General features: G+C 35.8%; 1 protein-coding gene across 4 annotated transcripts in view; it reads left to right on the top strand.

Moving 5' to 3' along the window:
- CGNL1 (cingulin like 1) overlaps positions 1-19665 on the top strand; it is a 221124-nt gene that overhangs the window by 173616 nt on the left and 27843 nt on the right. For all 4 annotated transcript variants that reach the window (XM_074234587.1, XM_074234586.1, XM_074234585.1 and 1 more), the window contains exons 11-14: positions 3149-3301; positions 4623-4793; positions 12414-12575; positions 16953-17042. In XM_074234587.1, the coding sequence (XP_074090688.1) occupies positions 3149-3301; positions 4623-4793; positions 12414-12575; positions 16953-17042 (576 nt within the window). The remainder of the gene's footprint in view (positions 1-3148; positions 3302-4622; positions 4794-12413; positions 12576-16952; positions 17043-19665) is intronic.

Below are 19665 nucleotides of genomic sequence, written 5' to 3'. Positions count from 1 at the left end.
AATAGGGGGCAACTAGATGGCACAGTGGATAGAGCACCAGCTCTGGAGTCATGAGTACCTGAGTTCAAATCCAGTCTCAGATACTTAATAATTACCTAGTTGTGTGACCTTGGGTAAGTCACTTAACCCATTGCCTTGCAAAAACAAAAAAAATTATCAATAGCACAGTTTCTGGATTTTCTCTCTATTGTTATAGATTAAAACCTCTTCATTCCTTTAGCACAATTCTTATTGATCATATTTATTATTGTTGTTCAGTTGTTTCTGTCATGTTTGACTCTTCATGACATCATTTGGGTTTTCTTGTCAGAGATGCTGGAGTGATTTGCCATTTCCTTTTCTAGAGAATTTTTTTGAGGAAACTGAGGCAAATGGGGTTAAGTGATATGCACAGGATAACACAGCTTGAGGCCAGATTTGAACTCAGAAGGAGAAGTCTTCCTGACCCAACAACCAGCACTTCACATAGTTGCTGCTTAATAATCACTTGGTTATTTGATTAATTATTGGTGGCATTTATGAATTACTGAGACTGGAGGGAAAGCTACTACAGTTGAACTTAAGTAGGTGCATCAGATGGTTCTTTACTCAAAACCTTTGTAGCTTGATGTAGATTTCTAGATGTGAAACCATAATTGCCACAATATCAAGCTTTGGAAAGAATTTCCATGGTCTAATGAATTCAATACTTTCTTAATGCTGCCTTAACGATGTTTGTTTTATACCTGCTTTCTTATTATTGTATTTAAAGTGATGGAGACTTATGGAATTTCTTCTTGGCTAAGTAGACTGAGAGATCCCATTTGCTCTTAGGACCATTTTAAATGAATAAAGCTGATGCCATTTTGACCATACCACCCTCTCCAAATTTGCACTAGATACAGAGAATTAAGAGCAAATCTCAGGCGTACTTCATTCCTGATGAATTCAGCATGCATTTCCTTGGAAACAATTAGCCATAATCTTGATTAAAACAGTCACTCAAAGGATGTGTGACATAGGGTTGATAATCTCTTAGGATCCCTAAATGAATGCCTAGTAAACACTTGTCTTTTTTTTTTAACTGGATGCTATGGGACAGCAAGGAAGCACAGTGGATAAAGAACTGGATCTGAACTTTTCCCCCCGAGTTCAAATCTGACCTCAGACATCTGCTAGTTATATGTGTGACTAGTGACTAGTGAGTAGCAAGTCACTTAAATTTGTTTGCCTTAGTTTTTATATTTGTAAAATGATCTGGAGAAGGGAATGGCAGACCAATCCAGAATCTTTGCTAAGAAAAAACCAAGTGGAGTCATAGAGAGACATGACTAAAACTCATGAAGAACATTAATAAGAGATGCATATATGCAACATATGTCCCATAATGCTTACAATCTAGTTGGGGATAGGAGTGAGGGCAAAAAACAGCAAGAAACAAAAACCCTAAAATTAAGGTGACTATAGTAAACTATTGTATAGCAAGTGTGTGTCCTTTTTCTTCCATTCCTATTGGTTTGGGAATCCTAGAGATTTCTAGAGATGAGGCATTCTAGTCAACATCTAAATGTTGAAAGCTGAAGGTCTCAATTTTGCATGCATTGATTATTGAAGAGGAGACCTGTAGCTTAACTTGAGATAATTAGGGACTTGAAGATTTCACTCCTTTACCCACCTGCCTCCTGTTACCTGTCACCTATATGTCAAGCCACAGAGGAACACGAATGAGGAATGAGAAAAATGCATTTGACTAGGTACAACTCAGTCTGTAGGGGGCACATTATCCATGATTCTGGGTTCTAGAGAAGTCTCCTGATCTTTAGTTATATTGATATTTTAGACCATAGAAGGAAGGAAAGGTGATTAGTGGTCCATTGAAAGACAGACCTTTGGCATATAATAGCTGCTAAATAAAAGGCAACTAACTGGAACAGTGGAAAGAATACTGAATCTGGAGTCAGAAAGCTCATCTCCCTGAGTTCAAGTCTGGTCTCAGATCCTTCACCTTTAGTTTAGACTGCAACTGGATTCAGTTTGTAAATTGTAGTTGTAATTTCTTTTATACCATGCCTCAGTTTCTTCATATGTAAAACGAGCTGGAGAAGAAAATGACAAATCACTATTTTTGTCAAGAAAACCATAAATAGGATGGTATATAAAAATGCATACCTGTTTTCTAAATATGTGTGTGTGTGTGTGTGTGTGTGTGTGTGTGTGTGTATGTGCATGTGTCTGACTGTCTGTTATGTATGTACTCAAAATAGCCTTTCTTTGCTATTGCAAAGTCCTAGAGCAATGCTTCATTGGAGAGTAAAAAACGATCTGGCAGGTCCCATAGACCTGAAAATACTTTTTTAAAGTGCAGGTAAGAGTGAGTGCCATCCTTACATGAACTGATACAAAATACAATTAGCAGAACCAGGAGAACATAGTAACAACAACATTGTGCAATGATCCACTATGATTGACTTAACTCTTCTCAGCAAAACAATGATCTAGTACAGTTTCAAAAAATGCATGATGAAAAATGCTGTCCACACCTAGAGAAAGAACTAATAGAATCTGAATGCAGTTTGAAGCATTCTAGTTTCCCCTTCATTTTGTTTTATCCTTTTACAAACTGTAATTGTAATTTATTTCATGCCATGACCAATATAGATATAGATTTTGCATCATTGCACATATGTAACCTATATATTACTTACTCTCTTAGGGAGGGAGGAGGATAGGAAGAGAGGGACTTAATTTGGAATTCAAAATTTCATAAAAAAATGTCAAAAATTGTCTTTACATGTAATTGGAAAAAATAAAGAGTGTGAAAGAGTGACTGCCATCCAGTTAAGCTGGATGAGCTTAACTAAATCATGAGAAGCTTTTTACCAGGTTAGCCTCAGAGTAATGACTTTTTTGAGCTCTCTGAGTCCATCCACTTAGATAATTGGGTTGTGATATGATTTGCTGGAGGAAACAGCCACACTGTTTGAAGTATTGAAATGAGAATGAACCTTACTATGACCTACCTCTTTTTCACTGATTCAGTTCTTTATCGTATTTGTAAAAAAAAAAAATATCCCTAGACCCTCTGATTTTCATCTGGTGCTTGAGCAGTTGTTAATAAGGTTAATTTTTCTCCTCTACCCACTTCTACTCTGTCCCCTATCACCTGTAGAGTAATCTCAGTCGGGCCACAGAGGAGCACAAAAATCTCTCGGAGAAGTTACAAGATGAGACAGACCAGAAAGAACAACTGAGGAGATTGAAGAATGAAATGGAGAATGAGCGATGGCAACTGGACAAGACTATTGAGAAACTGCACAAAGAGGTAAGGAAACCCACAGGGTAGGAAGCATTGTGGAGAGGAGTTCTAAAGACATAGCAAAAACTCACTTAATTCTCTGTGCTATCTTGTCAGAGAGTTTTCAAATCAGGTTAATAAATATTAATAATGTACCAAGCAGCATACTAACCTTTGGGAATACGAAGAATGGTAAAAACAGTCCTTGTCTTATGTTTTAATGGGGGAAACAACATGCAAGCAACTATGAAGAACAAGATATGTAATGGAGTTAATCTAATATATACAGGCTAATGGAGAAGATCTAAGAGAATTTATTAGCTTCAAAGATTAAATTTAACTCATGGAACGTAAGTACATTTCACCTTTGTTTGCTCTACTTTCCCTATTACCTTATCATCTCTTCATGCCCCTTGGTTTTCTGCTCCATGAAATTTAGATTTGGGGGTAAGTAAACTCCAAGACTTTTTTTGAGCTAACACCTCCCGTTTGTTTTAAGAATACCCTTGTAGTATGGCTTCTGAACACGTGGGTAAGATTTCAACCCTAAATAGGTCATTTTTTAATAAGATGAAGTGTTTTCATCATCAGGCTATACAAGATGAACCAAACAGATGTCCTCTAGGGGATTACATCAAAAGCATTTTTCATCTTCAAAGAAGGTGACCTTCAACCTATACATTAGCTTCTGCCCCAAGGCATTTTGCAAAGTCTTTAGGGGGAAAAATTGTCCACTTTAGGAGGGGCAAGGTAAATTTGACCATCTCACATCAGAGGTTCTGGGACTGGAAGGGACCTTTCAAAAGAATGTAGTTTGAATTCTAGTTTTATTGATTTAAAAAACAACAGTCCAGAGAGGGACATTTGACTTGTCCCAGGGATACCCAACTTGCATGTCTAAGTTGGGTCTCAAACCCAAGTCTTTGGATGCCAAATCTAGTTTTTTTTCTATTGTACCACATAGACTCCTTAGGATGATATTTCCCTAGGCAAAAAATTAGATTTCTAGTTCTCTGAAATTGGCTTTCTATACATATTTTCCCACTAGGACTTAAACTGTCCCCAGAGCCATGACCTCTAACAGATAAACTTTTACCTATCTTACATAGAACCAGGCCACCATTTTACCAGTCATTTTTAAACGATGCCAACTCCCATTTCCCACCCACCCCCTTCCAACTCTAGCTTTTCTTTATGTCTTATCTTCCCCTATTAGTACTTAAGCACCTTGAAGACAGAACTACCAACTTGTTTTATATATATATATATATATATATATATATATATATATATTTCTAGTGCTTATAAATGCATCTCTTCATTTATTCATATGTATATTTTTCTGTAGATGGCTGACATTGTTGAAGTTTCACGGGCATCAACTCTGGAACTCCAGAACCAGCTGGATGAATACAAGGAGAAAAATCGCCGAGAACTCGCCGAAATGCAGAGGCAATTAAAGGAGAAAACCGTGGAGGCAGAAAAATCCCGTCTGACAGCCATAAAAATCCAAGATGAGGTAATGGCTAGTTGATTCCCATGGTTAACCTCTGAATCAGAAATACATTTCTGATGTCTCAAAATGAGGACTCTTTGATGAACTGCTTTGGGGTAGGCTCTGAAGTTTGTTCTTGGGTGTGGGACTTCAGTGTCGTACTCTGATGCCCACATAAGACAGAGGAATTTTTAGCTTTCAAAGGTGAAATATTTTGTCCTGTGAGTAAAGGTTAACAAATTGGATAATTTTATCCAATGAGCATTTATTAAGCAGCTACTAAATGTGAGATGGGGCTATGGTATAAAGAGAACAAAACTATGCTTAGGATCAAATGTGAGACTTGTATTCAGGAAAATCTGATTTTAATCCAACCTCAGATATTTACCTCTTGTGTACTCTGTACAAATCACTTAATTTCTCTTTGCTTCAGTATCCTTATCCATTAAAATGGAGCTAATTAAACCTGTAGCACTGTAGAATTATGGGCATCAAGGTGATGCTGTGGATAGTCAGGAAGACCTGAATTGAAATCTGGCTTTGTTGTGTGACCCTGGGCAAGTTACTAGACCTCTGTTTGCTCAGTTTCCTCATCTGTAAATTAAGGACAATAAATAGCACTTACTTGTAGGATTGTTGTGAAGATCAATGAGATAATACTGGCAAAGTACTTAACATAGTGCCTGGCATTTAATAGGGGCTGCATGTTAGTTGTCATCATCACCACCACCACCACCACCACCACCATTAGTTAATTATGAAGTTCAAATGAGGTAGTTTGTAATGTAGGTGCTTTGCCATCCCTAAAATATTATTTTAATTTCAGTTATTAATATAAGTAAAAATATTGTTCAGAGCCTCAGGTATATATATAGCCTTTTATAGGTTGACAAGGTATAAAATTCATTTTTTCTACTTTCTACTTCTCTATTTAAAAACCAACTTTGGATCAACTTCTGACTTGTGTTGCAGTTTTTGCTTTGTCGTTCTAATGTCCTCAAAGTATTCCATGGATATAAGAATTTAAAAGTTCTTGAAAGTCTCTAATGGAGGCAGTACTCCCAGTTATAAAATTTTTTTAAAAGTAAAATTTGAGGATGAGAGAAACTCTAGATTCTCTAGTCCACTGGGGCTAAACCTTTTTTGGAGTATTTTTTTTTTTTTTGAATTCTCTTCCACGTCAAAAAATTTCTTGGACTCTCACATCATGGCATTTGCAGTTTTTGTATCTCTTCATTGGGTGGTTAGCTACAATAAAGAAAAGTCATTCTGGAAGAAGTCATATTTCATTCTGAGGCCAGAAAACACTTGTCTCCCCTTCTTCTATTAGGGGGGAATGAAGCATTGATAATATAAAACCACTAATACAAAACCCCTCATGCAGCCTTTTGTTGGAGTCAAATAAAACCCAAATGACAATACTTGGTGAGCATATGGTTTATAGAACCTTTGCAATAATTTCATGGCCCCCAAGAGTCTGGGGCCCACAGTTTGAGAGCCACTGATCTGGTCCAGTGCTCTCATTTTACGGATCAAGGATCTGAGGCCAAACAAGGTGAAGTGACTTGTTCAGAGTTACACAGCTAGTGAGTGACTCTTTCTACCACGCCAGAATGATTCTATAGGACCTCTTCTTGAGCACTCCTAAGTGCTCTCCAGATTCTCAAGTTTATTACTAACTTTACAATCTCCTCTCTCCCTTCCTCTCTTCCTTCTCTCTTTTTCTTTTGTTCCCCTCCCTCCTTCCTTACCTATATCTATCTCTTCCCTCCTCTCTCTCTCTCTCTCTCTCTCTCTCTCTCTCTCTCTCTCAATCTCTTTCTTTCTCCTTCTGTCTTTGTCTGTTTCTCTCTTTGTCTCCCCCTCTCACTTCTTTCACTCAAAAACTGAACAAGCAAAGAAATCTTTACTTCAAAATTGGAACTGTTGGTTGGACCTCTGAGTAAATGCTAAAGAGGTTGAAAAAAAGTGTAGACCTTTTAAAAAATAAATCTTTAAGGGGTTTATCAGATCTTTATGTAGTTTGATAACAGAATCCACATCTTTCAGATTCAGTTAAAAATGGGAATGTCTTCTGTATGGCTACTTGTGATACAGAATTTCTATCTTTATTTCTATCTTTTTTTCCAGTGGATGGGAAAGATGCAAGAGAAGAAAAATATAGATAATAGATTAAAAATTAATTTAAAAAACAAACAATATAAATGGGTAAATTATGGATTTTCAGATGAGAGACCTGAGAATATTTTCTATCTATTTTGTGCAAGTGAAAACAAAATATGCCAAGATCAAATGATTACTTTGGTGTTAAGAATTAGCTTTCCAACACAAATCACAACCTAGTGATAATTTAGTCTTATTTGCCTGAGGCTTAGGGGCTAAATGACTTGCCTATGGTCACCCAACTGGTAGGCATAGAGGTCAGAGGTCAGATTTAAAGACAGGTGTTTCTGACTCCCAACTGCAATCCACTAATCACAAGGCTACAATACTTTAGAAATTAAAAAAAAAGAGTTTTTAAAAATGCTGGAATTAACTGCATATCAGTGTCAGAAATTTCAAGTCCCTTCACATTTTTTTGTGATTCTGAGTGATTGGGGGACCTGTTATCAAGTTCTTTTAGGAGATCCACAAAATTTATTTCTCTCTCTTGAAGTTGGAGGCATTTTTCTTTGTTGGTCATCTAGAATCAGTCTTGATTGTTGTTGATCATAATTCTTAAACATTTAAGAATTGTTTGTTTTTGTAATATTGATGCTAAAGTACAAATTATTCTTCTAGTTTGAGCAAAGAATAAATAAACAAACCATTAATAGAGTGACTTCTTTTTATACCATGAATTCAGCTTTCCAGGCCCCTTGAATGTGCTTCACTTTGGCTTTTGTTGGTGCCAAAAGGACCTTTGTAATGTTTGCCAAAGCTCTGATCATCAACAGAAGGGAGTAGTGCTGGTTATTCTAATTGCACAAACATCTCAAGAACCTGCTGTGGGTTCAATACTAGGTGTCAGGGACACCTGCAGGACAGGAACTTTTCAAATACCACCTTTGATCCAAGAGTCAAGCTGCAGTTAGAACTATTTGAATTTAAATTAACAAATAAATAAGAACCTTAAAAAAAAACTCCAAGGACTCAATGGATCTTTTTTCTTTACAAAGGCCTGAAAATTCTATTTTATTTCCTTTGTTGAGAATCTGTTAAACATCAGAAGAAGGAGGGATGTGTGTGTGTGTGTGTGTGTGTGTGTGTGTGTGTGTGTGTGTGTGTATTTCTTTTTTTATTTTTTGGACTGCTCCTATAACTTTATCACTGTAGGGGACTCCCAGTGAGAATTTTTTAGAACCAATATAGATGGAGATTTATATCTTCTGTGTTGCACAGGGTCACATAGCCAATATATATATAGTAGAGTCAGAACTTGAACCCAAGTCTTCTTAATTTCAAAGCTGGCTCTATCTATAATGTCAAGCTGCTATCATCATCATCATCATCATTAATTAGTATCATTATCATCATCAATAGTAATAATATAATAATAAGTTTTAGTACTAGTAGAAGTGATAATAGTAGCTGTGATAATGGTAATAGGAGAAGTAAGAAGTGATCTATGCTTAGAAAGTAAATTATCCTAGGATTAAGACCCTGATCTCTTTTTTTGATGCAGTTTTTTTTTATCTTACTATGTATAATTTGGTGAATGGAAATGCCCACAGGGTGAGAGATGTATTTTATATCCTCAATGAAAAATACCAACAATAAAAATTACAATTATCTCTCATTATATTTTGATTGAAGATGTGTTTTGGAAAAACTTTTTTTTCCCCTCATCAGCCAATTCTTATATATTTATCAAGTAACTACCATGGGAAAGGTGCTACTAGAGTTTATAGGGAAGATAAATAGGTAATAGAAAGTTGTATCTGACAAAGAGGAAAAATCCCTAATTATAGAGATTTGCATTCCCAAGTTGTTCAATTTGTCGACTAATAATTCTTGTAGGAAACTTGTTTTTTCTTTCTTTCTTTCTTTCTTCTTCTTCTTCTTCTTTTTTTTTTTTGCACAGCAATGGGGTTAAGTGGCTTGCCCAAGGCCACACAGCTAGGTAATTTCTGAGGCCAGTTTTGAACTCAAGTACTCCTGACTCCAGGGCCAGTGCTTTATCCACTGTGCTACCTTAGGCGCCCCTGGAAACTTGTTTTTTCAAGGAACAAAAATGATTTTCTCTGTCTTATACCTCTTCTCAAATAATAAACCTCTCAATACTATCATATGCAGCATATGAGATCATAGAGTGATTTCTTTTCCTCATCTTTAGCATGACTTTTGCATGCCTTTGATCTTTTTCTTTTATATTTGAAAATATGGCATTTTTGGATGAACTTTAGGTCATGGCTACTGGGGTCAGATGGTGAGACAGGGAAGAGGAGTGTTTTGGGGATGGGGAGGGTCTCTGGAGGAGTACCCTACTTTTGCTAGACATAATCTATTTCTTTTCCTGGGAAGTGGTCTCTGATTGCAAAATTTATTTATTGATGCCTCCTCTAAACTGTTGGTTCAGTGCCATCTTGTGGGCAAAAAAAATATTGTAAATGACTAACTGGCACTAGATAACATGGTGTTTTCTTGAAGGAACCTGATGTACCATTAACTTCTAGATATCTTTGGTTTTTATATCATTTGCATTTCTTTGTATGTTGCTTTAGGATAATATTTTCTTAGGTTTTTTTTTTTAGCATTTTTGTAGAAAGATCATAATAAGCTCATAGCATCTTGAACTGGGAAGAATTTCAGAGGTTAGCTAGTTCATTCTCCCCATTGTATGAAACTGAAGCTTAGGGAGTTTAAGCGACTTGCCCAGAATTACAAAGTAAGCATCATAATTTGAACACAGGTCCTCTAATGTCAATACAAATATCCATTTTTCCTTTGGGATCATCCTGGGATTTTAAATTGGAAGAGAACTTAGAAGTCAGTATGTTTTCATCATTTTACAAATGAGAAATATTAACCCAGAGAAATGAAGTAATGATTGCACAGAGGTATTAAGTAGAAAATGGGGGAAGTTAATGTTTATTGTGTGTGTTGGGGGGAGAGGGTTGGAGGTCTGAAATGAGATGACTATAGAAATTGAAGATGCTCCAGATTTGATCCATCCCTCAGGGGTGATGCTACAAAGCATCTTTACATTTACATTTCTTAGGTACTTCTTTCTTGCACAAAATTGAGGACATGGACCAAAGTGGATAGAGGATGGGAGGAGGATGGAATAGACTGGCAAAGACCATTATCTCATGTGAAAGTGAATGTACAACTTGCTTCGGTAGCTTCCTTTTTTGGAATGTGTTGGGAATCTCTCCATTAAAAAAGTTGAGTTGTGTTGATGGTAGATTTCAAAGGTGATGTTCAATTCAAGAAACATTCTTAACATGCATTATATAGTAAGCACTATGCAAGCCAGATCCTAGGAGAGATGCAGAGGTTTAGAAAACATAATGTCTTTGTCTTCATGAAACTTATAGTCTAGTACAGATGTTCCTCACCTGGTCTCCATTAACTTAAAAAAAAAAAGTAACATTATGGCCTCTATGTTTTAATAGAATTTTTTTCTTTTGTTATCCTACATATTTTATTGTTATAAAATCAATATTCTGAAAAGGGTTCACCATCAAGACTTAATCAGACTAACAAATAGATCCATGCCCCCCCCCCCCATGTTAAGAACCCTTAGTCTTGTAGGATATGCATAACCAGGATACAATGGGAGCGGTAGTAATGGGTCCTTTGGTATCAAAGAAAACTATGACTTCAGGAAAGTGAAATCATGACTTGAATGTAAGATTGATTATGGTGAGGTCACTTTGTCTAAGGAGCTATTCTCAATTTCCCATGTGAGTCCAATGGCCTGACATAAGAGCAGGATGGTTGGTGATCAATGGGAGACCTTGACCTTTTAAAGTCAGGTCTTTTCCATATCACTGAGGCTCTTGGTGTAAGGTAAAGCTAACCCATCTCTATGGATTTGGTAATTTTAAGGCAACATACTTTCAACAGTAGGGTAAAACTAACTTGTCACTTGATGTTTTATGTGAGAGCTCCTGAAAAGGACATTTTTCAAGGTATGATGCCCATTCCAGGACAGCCCTGCCCTTCACAAAGAAAAAAGAACTCTTCCCTCCCCTCCCCCCACCTCCCTCTGCTCCTTTTGACTTATCTGGGATTGGAGGGGATCAGTGTAATAGAGTGGAAAGAGGATTGAATTTGGAGCATCCGTCTCTTGTTACTTACTCTGTCTATTATTTTGGGCATCACTTAAGTCTTTCCTCATCTTGCAGAGAGGAGGTTGTACTAGTTAGTTGATAGCTATGGTAACTTCCAGCTCTCTGTCCCTTACAAATAATCAAAGAGAGATAATCAAAGCACTGCATGAACTTCAAAGTATTGGTGGGATTTATCTCTCCCTCTCAATGACAGGATAATTATTTCATCAAAAGAGGTTCACATCTCAAAAGCTCTACCCATATACTGTTTTTTAATTTAGGTTTCCCATTTTAATATAAGCTTAAAACATAAACAAACACTGCCACATTGAAGAGAAAAATAGCATTATATATTAAACTATAACTTCTATTTTATGTAGTCTTTTATATATTTAATATTTATTCTCATTTTGTACAAAATTTTTTATACATTAATAAAATATTCTTGTTTAACAGTAAACTAAATACCCCCTCCCCCCAAAAAATACAGATTCGCTTGAGCGATAAAGTAAAGGGGAGAGGATAAAAATTGAAATTAAAAAGAAAAAAATAGTAATAATTGTAGGTATGGCCAGGTGGCACAATGGACGGAGCACCAGCCCTGGAGCCAGGAGCACCTGAGCCCATATTTGGCCCCATACACCCAACAATCTTTTTTTAGGTTTTTTCTTTTGCAAGGCAAATAGGGTTAAGTGGCTTGACCAAGGCCACACAGCTTTATTATTATTATTAAGTGTCTGAGACCAGATTTGAACCCACGTCTCCTGACTTCAGGGCCGGTGCTTTATCCACTGCGCCACCTACCCACCCCTATTTTATATAGTGTTTTAAAAAGTGCATATTAAATTTAATGTGTGTGACAAAATTGCCCCTCCTTATCTATGTTCCCATTTGCTCTACTTTGTGTTTTTAAAAAATGTTTTGCTTATGTTCTTTTTTCTTTCTGTTAATAATATAGTAATTATATTGTTTTGCTAAATGCTTTGCTAACATTATTTCATTTGATCTTCAAAACAACCTTGGGGATATAGCTGCTATTATAAACTGAGGCAGGGAAAAGGAGAAATACCCAGGGTCAGACAGATAGCTATTCTCTCAAGTCAAATTTGAACTTGGATCTTTCTCACTCTAAATCCAGTGCTCTATATTCACTGTGCCACCTCTTGTCCTGTTCATAATTGACCAGAGAACCTTCTTTGGAACTGGACCAAATACAGTAATAGGAATGAGAGACTAGTGTGGGTTTGAACACTGTGTCTGCTTTTGTTACTAGAGCTTGGTCTTTCCATCAGCTTTCCACAAATCTCTTTCTAGGGATTTATTGTCTGCCAGAATTTTTATCTCATTACCAAATTATAGGATCCTGACTGTCTCTTTTTCCCTCCAGATGCACTTAATGGAGGAGGAATTACGAGACTACCAAAGATCTCAAGATGAAGCCATCACAAAAAGAAAACTTCTAGAACAGACTTTGAAAGACCTAGAGTATGAATTGGAAGCCAAGAGTCATCTTAAGGAGGATCGCAGCAGACAAGTCAAGCAAATGGAGGTAGAGTTAATAATAGTTAACATCTAATAAGGCATTATGCTTTAGGCACTGGACTAAACACTTCATTTGATCCTCACAAAGACACTGAGAGGAAAGTGCTGTTATTATTCCCATTTCACATGTAATGAAACTGGGGCAAACAGAAGTTAGTTGACTTGCTTAGGGTCATCTAGTCAATAAATAGCTGAGACCAGATTTGATCTCACTTATTCCTGAATTCAAGCCCATCTCTCTCTCTCTTTATAATTCTATCTTGGTGTCTTCTTGATCAAAGGAAGGTAGATCTTGAAATGTTTGAAGATTTTTCCATTTAAACTTTTAAGCTATAAAATCACTCATTTTCATTTCTCTTAAGTGGCTAGAATTTAGTAATATCATTCCTTTACATGATTAAGAAATTGGTGGGAGGATGGGGATTTATAGACTGATAATGCCAGAAGGAACTTAGAAATACTTTAATAAGCTCCTTCATTTTAGAAATAGTAATGCTGAGACTCAGAGTTGTTAAACAACTTGCCTTAGATTACACAGAAAGTTTATTGTAGAACTCAGTTCCAGAATCCTCCTTGTCATCTCTTAACTTTAATTTGGGTTCCTATTACTTTTAAAAATATATATATATAAATATTTTATTTGTTTTCCAATTATATACAATAGTAGTTTCTACCTATTTTTTGTAATGTTTTGAATTTTACAATTTCCCCCAAAATTCCTTCCCCCATCCCCTACAAAAGGCAGTTTGATAAACTTTACATTGTTTCCATACTATATATTGATCAAAAGTGAATGTGTTGAGAGAAAAATCATATCTTTGAGGAAAAAATAAAATATAAGAGATAGCAAAATTACATAGTACATAAGACAACTTTTATTTTTGAATTGAAGGTCTTTGGTCTTTGTTTAAACCCCACAGTTCTTTTTTTGGATACAGATGGTATTTTCCATCTTAAAATTGTCCCTGATTATTGTACTGATGAAATGAGCAAGTCCATTAAGGTTGATCATCACCCCCTTGTTGCTGTTATGGTGTACAATGTTCTTCTGGTTCTGCTCATCTCACTCAGCTTCAGTTCATGCAAGTCTTTCCAGGATTCTCTGAATTCCCATCCCTCCTGGTTTCTAATAGCACAATAGTGTTCCATATTGTATATATACCATAATTTGTTCAGCCATTCCCCAATTGATGGATATCCCCTCGATTTCCAATTCTTTGCTACCCAAACAGAGCTGCTATGAATATTTTGTACAAGTGATGTTTTTACCCTTTTTCATGATCTCTTTAGTGTACAGATACAGCAGTGGTATTGCTGGATCAAAGGGTGTGCACAATTTTATTGCCCTTTGGGCATAATTCCAAATTGTTCCCCAGAAAGGTTGGATGAGTCACAGCTTTGGGTTCCTATTTCTAACAAACATTTGCTCATGTCTAATCCAGATTTGCAGATTATGTATAGCATAATATATGTGGTATAATTTGATTCTACAACTACTTATTGAGTAATCTGATACACTAAGCATTGTACTAAATACTTTGTGGAACAGTTGTAAAATAAACATCTAACTTGATTCTTGCTTTTTGGAGAGTTTACCATTTGGGGGGGAAGAGAAGAAATAAACACATGAAAAAAGTAACAGCATGAGAAAATAGAAGATAATGTCTTAAGCTTATTTTCTAAATAGGTATGAATCCTTTAGACAGCCTGAAACACTTAACAAATAACAAAAAAAAAATGGAAATCAAATCACAAAATCTAAATATGAATAATGTGCCAACTGGTATATAGGTGTAATCTTAGAATCATTATCCCTCACACTTAAAATAGCATAATACTTAGAACAATGCCATCCACAAAAGCAGCACCATCCAATATGACAACAAGACTTTAGAGAAAAAACTGGATTAAAATAAAATTTGGAACACAATTAACAGAAATTCAAATGTCAAGATATTTTCAGGAGGCAGATGGGTGTTACTCAAGAACAGGGTGAGAAAGGATGAATATTGTCAGTATATTTCTTGCATCTGTTTGCAAATAACTATTCTCCCTTACCCTCCTCAATGGCAAAGAAGTCATTGAATATTAATTCTGATATTACCAGTTCTCTAGATATAGACTCTTCTAGGGGAAAAGAAAAGCAGGCTAAATTTAACTGACTGGATAATTTCTCTTTTCTCTTAAGTTAGTTACAAATTGCTAGGGCTCTGGGATTCTTATTTTCTAGGAATATGAAAGCTACTTGTAAGGTGAACAAATGTTAATTCACATAATTGGAAGCTGGGTACCCTCTGTCTGTTGTCTCATAAGCAAGCCAATTCAGAGCATAGGCATAATATCCACTGATCTAGACCAAGGATTCACTTAGCTATACTCGTTCAGCGTATGGGCAATGGAAACTGTGGAAGGACTACATCCCTTAACTCATGATATCATAGGAATATTAAAATAATATTTTATCTGAATTAAGATGCTTTCACCAACGTTTTTCAGTATGAGTGGATGTGGGTGGCTAATAGTATGGATAAATGGAAACAGTAATTAGAGGTTTGTTGTTTCTTTTTTTAAAATCTGAGCAAAATTTCAGAGGATCTCTCTTTTTCCCCTTTAAACTAGGAAAAACCCCCCAACTCTCAGGACTGCACCACTGAGAAGAGTACTTCGACAGACAATTAACCTTATAGAGAGAGTTGGTCTATGAGCGAACTAGCCAAGTTACCTTGCCCTGACTCTTACCTGGCTTTCTATTTCTTTTGCTTGTCTTCCAGAAGAAGCAGAGTCACACCAAAATTATATTTTAGCCAGCTGAGTAACTGATTGTAAGCTAATGAGAACCTTCCATAAATTGGGGGGGGGAGAGCAGCTAATTGAAGTGGGCTGTGATTGATTGTTTAGACTATCTTTTATGAAGGTCTCTTAATTACATTGTGTATATTTTCTGAGAAGTTCATAGAGCCTTTGAGTAGGAGCATGATTCTTACCCTAAACTAACATAATTGAATTCTAGGTTGATCTTAAGGGTTCTTTTACTTTCTAGGTCTCCGTACTTGGTAAGAGTATCCCCAGATCGGTGGTAGCTACATTTGTGACAAAAAACTGATTTGGTAGATATTTTTTGTAGTCTCTAGATCCTAGTAATGACATTGCTTGGCATTTCATCACTTATATGAAATTTATTTTCTGTACATAAAGAGGAATCATTAGTTTCTGAATCCATTTTGTTCATTCTGGGATTATTACTTTGGTATTTTGATAGATCATGATCTCATTGATGTGGAGTATACTTTCGCTAGTCAGTCTGTCCATAAGCATTTATTAAGGGTTTATTAAGGCACTGTGCTAAGTTCTGGGTTCAACCCATCTCCACCATACAATCTATTCATGTATTTCAGTAGATAATCCCTAGAGGAATCCATTTAATTCAGTAGTTGCCTTCCTTTGTAAAAAATATCTTTGAAGTACTAGTGGTTCATTTGGGATGCCCATTTGTTATTCTTCATTCTTAATATATGATTCACCCACCTCCTTTTCCCAACATTGATGTTCTTCTATCATGTTTTTTACCCCCACTTCTTGAAAGCAAATCATTGCCAGTAATATACTGTTGCCTGTTTATACTCATCATGTGCCTTTTTGTTGTTGGTTGGGTTATTTGTAATATTCTTTTGAGATTATGGTGTTTCCAGGGACAATATTTATCCATAAATATTTTAGAACTCAAATCCAGGACTGCCAATTACTTTCTAGCATCTGTGGCTCCAACTTAATCCAAACATTTAAAATAACAATGAGCTGGTGACTAGAGAAATGAAGTAAATGCAAAAATCTAGCAATTTCTGAGTATAAGAAATTTTTCCCTTCTCCCTCCTACCCTCAAAGCTTCTTTGAAATGCATTTTCTATAACAAATAATTAATTGAAAATAAAGCCCAACTTTTGTAAATTTTGTAATTTTGAGAACATTAATTTGGCAAAATTTGGTTAATTTTGAAATATGATCCAATATTATTTTGAGTTTGCTAGAAGGAAAAGGATTATTAGGTGCCAAAGGTACTCACTCACATTCTTCGCCTTCTCCAAGGCTCCTAGGAACAATAGTAAGAATTGGTAGATGCTACATTTTATATAAAATGAAGTATTCAGAGCTTCTTTCTGCCTTTAGAAGACAGTTGATGAATCTAATATGATTACTTTGGACCATTCATGGATTCTTCCATTTTAAATTAATTATTTATTAGATACCAATATTTGAGGTAGTTCAGGAACCCTCAATCGTCTTCTCTCCTCATTCTGATAATCAGATATCGTGCTTTTAGATGTCTCACCTTTGCCTCAATTTTAGCCCAAATTAAATGGATGTATGCATATTGGTTCTTTTCTAGGACAAAATTTCTCAGCTGGAAATGGAACTGGATGAAGAAAGGAACAACTCTGATTTGTTGTCTGAGAGGATCACCCGTGGCAGGGAACAGGTACTGCAATCTCTGAAAATGATCAGATTAACATGAATGAATCGAAAATAATGAGATGTTTAAATATGGCCAATGTGCTAAAGCACAAATCCTTAAATCTTTTTTTGTGTCATGAATCCACTGAGGACCCATGAATAATGTTTTTAAATGAATAAAATAAATGAATTTAAATGAGTTTTAAAAAACTTAATTTTTAGTTATTGAATTATTAGACAAACAAACAAAACTTTATACACCCTTTGGGTTAGAGCAGGGGTGGGAAAATCTCTCGCTGGTAGGTCATATTGGTGTGGCCAACTGCAGACTGGGATAGAAATTCAATATATCTAGAAGCTTTTTTTGGGATGAATTAATTAAATGTTTGTCCAAATATAACTTTTGAATGATGTTATAAATATCCATTTGGCCCTTGGCAGAAAAAAAGGTTCCCCACCCTGGGCTAGAGGAAAGCTTGTAATATAACTTGACCTGGTAGGCGTCAATACTTTAAGCCAGAGATATCAAATATGTGGGCAATATTCCCAGACCAGATTAAAATGTAATTGGAAAAAATATAAAAAATCGAATAGAATCTAGATTATGCTAAAATATTTTTAATTCAATATATAGCTTATGAGTTTAGTGGCCCTATTTCTATGTGAACTTGACACCTCTGCTCTAAGTCACTTGGGAGAATATAAACATTACCTTGTTATAGCAGTATAGAATTCAAATCTCATAAGAACCAAGGTAAGTGGTTAAATTATAGAAAAGTCTCCTATCCCATAAGCTCTATGATGCATGGGACCTTATCTAAATTTTAAATCTCTTCCATTTTTTTATTGTTTAGTCATTTCCAGTCACATCCAACTGCAATATAGACTAGAAATTCAATATATCTAGCAGCTTTTTTGGGATGAATTAATTAAATATTTGTCTAAATATAACCTTTGAATGATGTTATAAATATCCATTTGGCCAGAGTGACTTCTGTTTTTGAGTTATCTTAGCAAAGATATTGGAGGACTTTGCTGTTTCCTTCTCCAGTTCATTTTACAGATGAGGAAACTGAAGCAAACAAGACTAAGTGACTTGTTCAGGGTCACACAACTAGTAAGCATCTGAGGCTAGATTTGGTCTCAAGTCTTCCTGACTCTAGGTCACCTAGCTACACATACTCATAAGCTGAGCACAATGTTTGACCTGCTTTATTTCTTTTCTTTTTTTTTTTTAAGGTTTTTTTGCAAGGTAAATGGGGTTAAGTGTCTTGCTCAAGGCCACACGGCTAGATAATTAATAAATTTCTGGGGCCGGATTTGAACTCAGGTACTCCTGACTCCAGGGCCGGTGCTCTATCCACTGAGCCACCTGGGTACCCCCCCCCTTTTTTTTTAGGTTTTTTGCTTTATTTTCATGCATCACCAACACAGTACACAAACTCCCATGTTTTAGCAGACAGTCTTTATCAGTGTCTCTTAAAAACAGTAATGGATTGATAGCCAACCTTCTGTTAATAATCTTTTCTTAAATTAGCCATGCTGATCCTCAGACAGTAGATATGTAGCTATCCCTCAGTGACTTTTTTTATGCTTTAACAGCATGGTAGGACTTATCAGGACTTGTTCTCTTGACACTGAATTACCTTTACACCATGATGAGGCATCAAAATATGGCTTTAGTAAAGGACTTTGACCATAGTAAACTATCTTGAGCTATATACATGGACAATCTGTTTTGTAGTGTGTCAGGGGAATTCATATTTCAGGGATGTGAAGTGATAGGATTTACCTAGTGTCCTGGTAGACAAATCACAAAATCACTCATTGTAATTTAGTATAATTATGAGCTGAAAGTATATTTTAAGTATATTTTGTATATAATTATATTTTATTTATAATAATTTATAATGTATTAAAGTGTATTTTAGAATTACATGGTGAGGTTGTTATTGTCCTTGACCTAGTGTTACCAAGAACCACAAGATTCAGATTGGTGGGAATTTGCCCATGTGCCTGAGTTTTGTTGGTTTCAGTTCAGTCCATCAATTCAACAAATGTTTATTAACAGTTAATGTGGGGGCAACTAGATGGTGTAGTGGATAGAGCACCGGCCCTGGAGTCAAGAGGACCTGAGTTCAAATGTGACCTCAGACACTTAGTAATTACCTAGTTGTGTAACCTTGGGTAAGTCACTTAACCCCATTGCCTTGCAAAAAAAAAAAAAACAAACCAAAACTCCCCCCAAAAGTTAATGTGAAAGGCCCTTGAAGGAGGTGCTTGAGCTACTAGGGTAAAAACACTGCAATTCTCCCTTGCCTTCTACAATTCTTAGTACACATACCATAATTGAACCAACATAAAGCAAACTATTCAGGGTGGTTCAGTGGAGTAGTGGTAATATCACTGGAGGTAAGAAAGTCAACCTGGGTTCAAATAGCTGTGTGATCCTGGGCAAGTCATTTAACCTCCCTCAGCCTAAGTTTCCTCATGCATAAAATGAGGTTAATAATAACACCTACTTCCTAGGTATCTTATGAGAATCAAATAAGATAAAAGATATACACTCTTGGTAAGCCTTAAAATGAGAGTTATATAAATAGTAGTTATTATCATTCATGCTGACCTCTTGTAACTGGTATCTTAAT

The sequence above is a fragment of the Macrotis lagotis genome, chromosome 4 (genome assembly GCF_037893015.1).
Source record: "Macrotis lagotis isolate mMagLag1 chromosome 4, bilby.v1.9.chrom.fasta, whole genome shotgun sequence".
In the NCBI taxonomy this organism is placed as follows: Eukaryota; Metazoa; Chordata; class Mammalia; order Peramelemorphia; family Peramelidae; genus Macrotis; species Macrotis lagotis.
Note: the sequence above shows the minus strand (reverse complement) of the source record. Positions and strands in the feature narration are given on the sequence as shown.